Genomic DNA, 1782 nt, shown 5'->3' with positions numbered 1-1782 from the left:
AGCTTAATATTTTTTCATAAAAATTTAGCTTAATATTTTTTCACAAAAACTTAGTTTAATATTTTGGCAAAAACATTTAGCTTAATATTTTTTCACAAAAATTTAGCTTAATATTTTTTCACAAAAATTTAGCTTAATATTTTGGCAAAAACATTTAGCTTAATATTTTTTCATAAAAATTTAGCTTAATATTTTTTCACAAAAATTGAAGTGAAATTTTTTCCAGAGTAAGGGCCCCTTAACAGCCATTAATTTGAGCTCTGTTAATAAACAGACAACAATTATAATGAGCATTCTTGTCCATTCAGTCCTCAAGCAAAGATGAAGAGTGAAATGTTTTATTTTACAAGCCATGGTGCCCAAATATATTGGTTTCCTGTTATACACAGGATACTAATCAAGTATGTTATTAGATAAAATATAAATAATAATACAAACTGATTAACAAAAATATAATATTATTTCCCTTTGGGTTTTTTTTTTAATTATTATAACTAGCTATCACAATACAAAATATCACAGTTGAATTACATTTTCTTTTTAATTATAAAATACTTACTCCACTCAAAAGTTTATCCATCATTAGCTGTTCCCTTGCATCGTCAAATGCTGTCCCTAGCGTACCATCATAATGTTGAACACTGTCCTGCACAGAAAACATAGTCTAAATATAACAAAAATAGCGGTATAATTTTAATTGTATATTAATGTAGCAATTCCCGGAAAGAAAAAAAAAAAACCTATAAACTTCATACACATTTTCTTCATAAATTGGATACCGCATCGGTCCTAAATCATCCATTTTTAAAACCTATTGGATCTACACTATCGCCGCTTATCGCAAATCCAAAATACCAAAAGATGCTCAAAGAAAGTAACAAATGTCCATATCCACACACTTATGTGCTCCAGTGGGGCAAACCTCACATATGTGTTGACTATTAGCTTCGATTTTGACTATTTTTATAATAAAAAGAAATAAAATGAAGAAAGGTAAAGTGAAAGGAAAAATAAATATTGGCAAAGAAGAGAATAGATGAAAAAAATTCATAGAAACAATATTTTAGATAAACCTTTATTAAATTCAATTTCCATTCTAGTATTTTAATAGGATACTTACTAATTTAATTACCCAGATATATAATATTCCTATAAATGTATATTTGTGCAAAAAAAAAAAAAGTGCTAAAATTAACTAAAAAGAATTTAAACAATGCATTCTACACAATCTTAAACTATATTTATCGATTAACTATTGTTAGGGGAAACTATTTAATTATGTAAAACATGGAGAGCACAGATATTTATCTGTTGGAAATTCTAAAACAATCTTAACTCAGCACAAAAGTGTAAAAGTAAGTTGATAAGTTGATTTTTACTAAAACGTTACTGTCACATCGCTGGTATTTATCATTTACATAAACATTAACCAATTGGTGATTTGGAGTCAGGAGACTTTAAAATGTGTATTTCTGTTGAAATAGATTTATAGAATAATTAAAGAGCTCACTTCATTGTTGGGTGAAGTAACTCCTGAATCACCGCTGGTTGGTGTGCCCCAAATTTCTTCTCCCGATGTAGCCCCTGAAGTTTCATATTCATCCTCACCAGCTAATGATGTTGATGTAGCTATCAATTCTTCAGAGTGTTTCGAACTGGGATTTGTCTTGAGGTACCTGGTGAGAAAATGAACTATATTATTATACTAACTAGAATAACATAATAATAAGATTTGATGATGTAGGCTCTATTCAGTTCATTAAATTAAATTAAATCTGTTCC

The 1782-nt window shown here is 28.2% G+C and overlaps 1 protein-coding gene across 1 annotated transcript in view; it reads right to left on the bottom strand.

Moving 5' to 3' along the window:
* LOC136797147 (uncharacterized) overlaps positions 1-1676 on the bottom strand; it is a gene marked incomplete at its 5' end in the record, with an annotated part of 3192 nt that extends 1516 nt beyond the window's left edge. Inside the window, 2 exons of the mRNA XM_067052920.1 lie at positions 560-646; positions 1511-1676. Of these exons, the coding sequence (XP_066909021.1) occupies positions 560-646; positions 1511-1676 (253 nt within the window). The remainder of the gene's footprint in view (positions 1-559; positions 647-1510) is intronic.
* Between the last annotated feature and the right edge of the window lie 106 nt (positions 1677-1782).

Source organism: Halyomorpha halys, unplaced genomic scaffold (assembly GCF_000696795.3).
Source record: "Halyomorpha halys isolate HHAL.00 unplaced genomic scaffold, Hhal_1.1 Scaffold7599.1, whole genome shotgun sequence".
NCBI lineage: Eukaryota > Metazoa > Arthropoda > Insecta > Hemiptera > Pentatomidae > Halyomorpha > Halyomorpha halys.
This window is presented reverse-complemented; position numbering and strand designations above follow the sequence as displayed.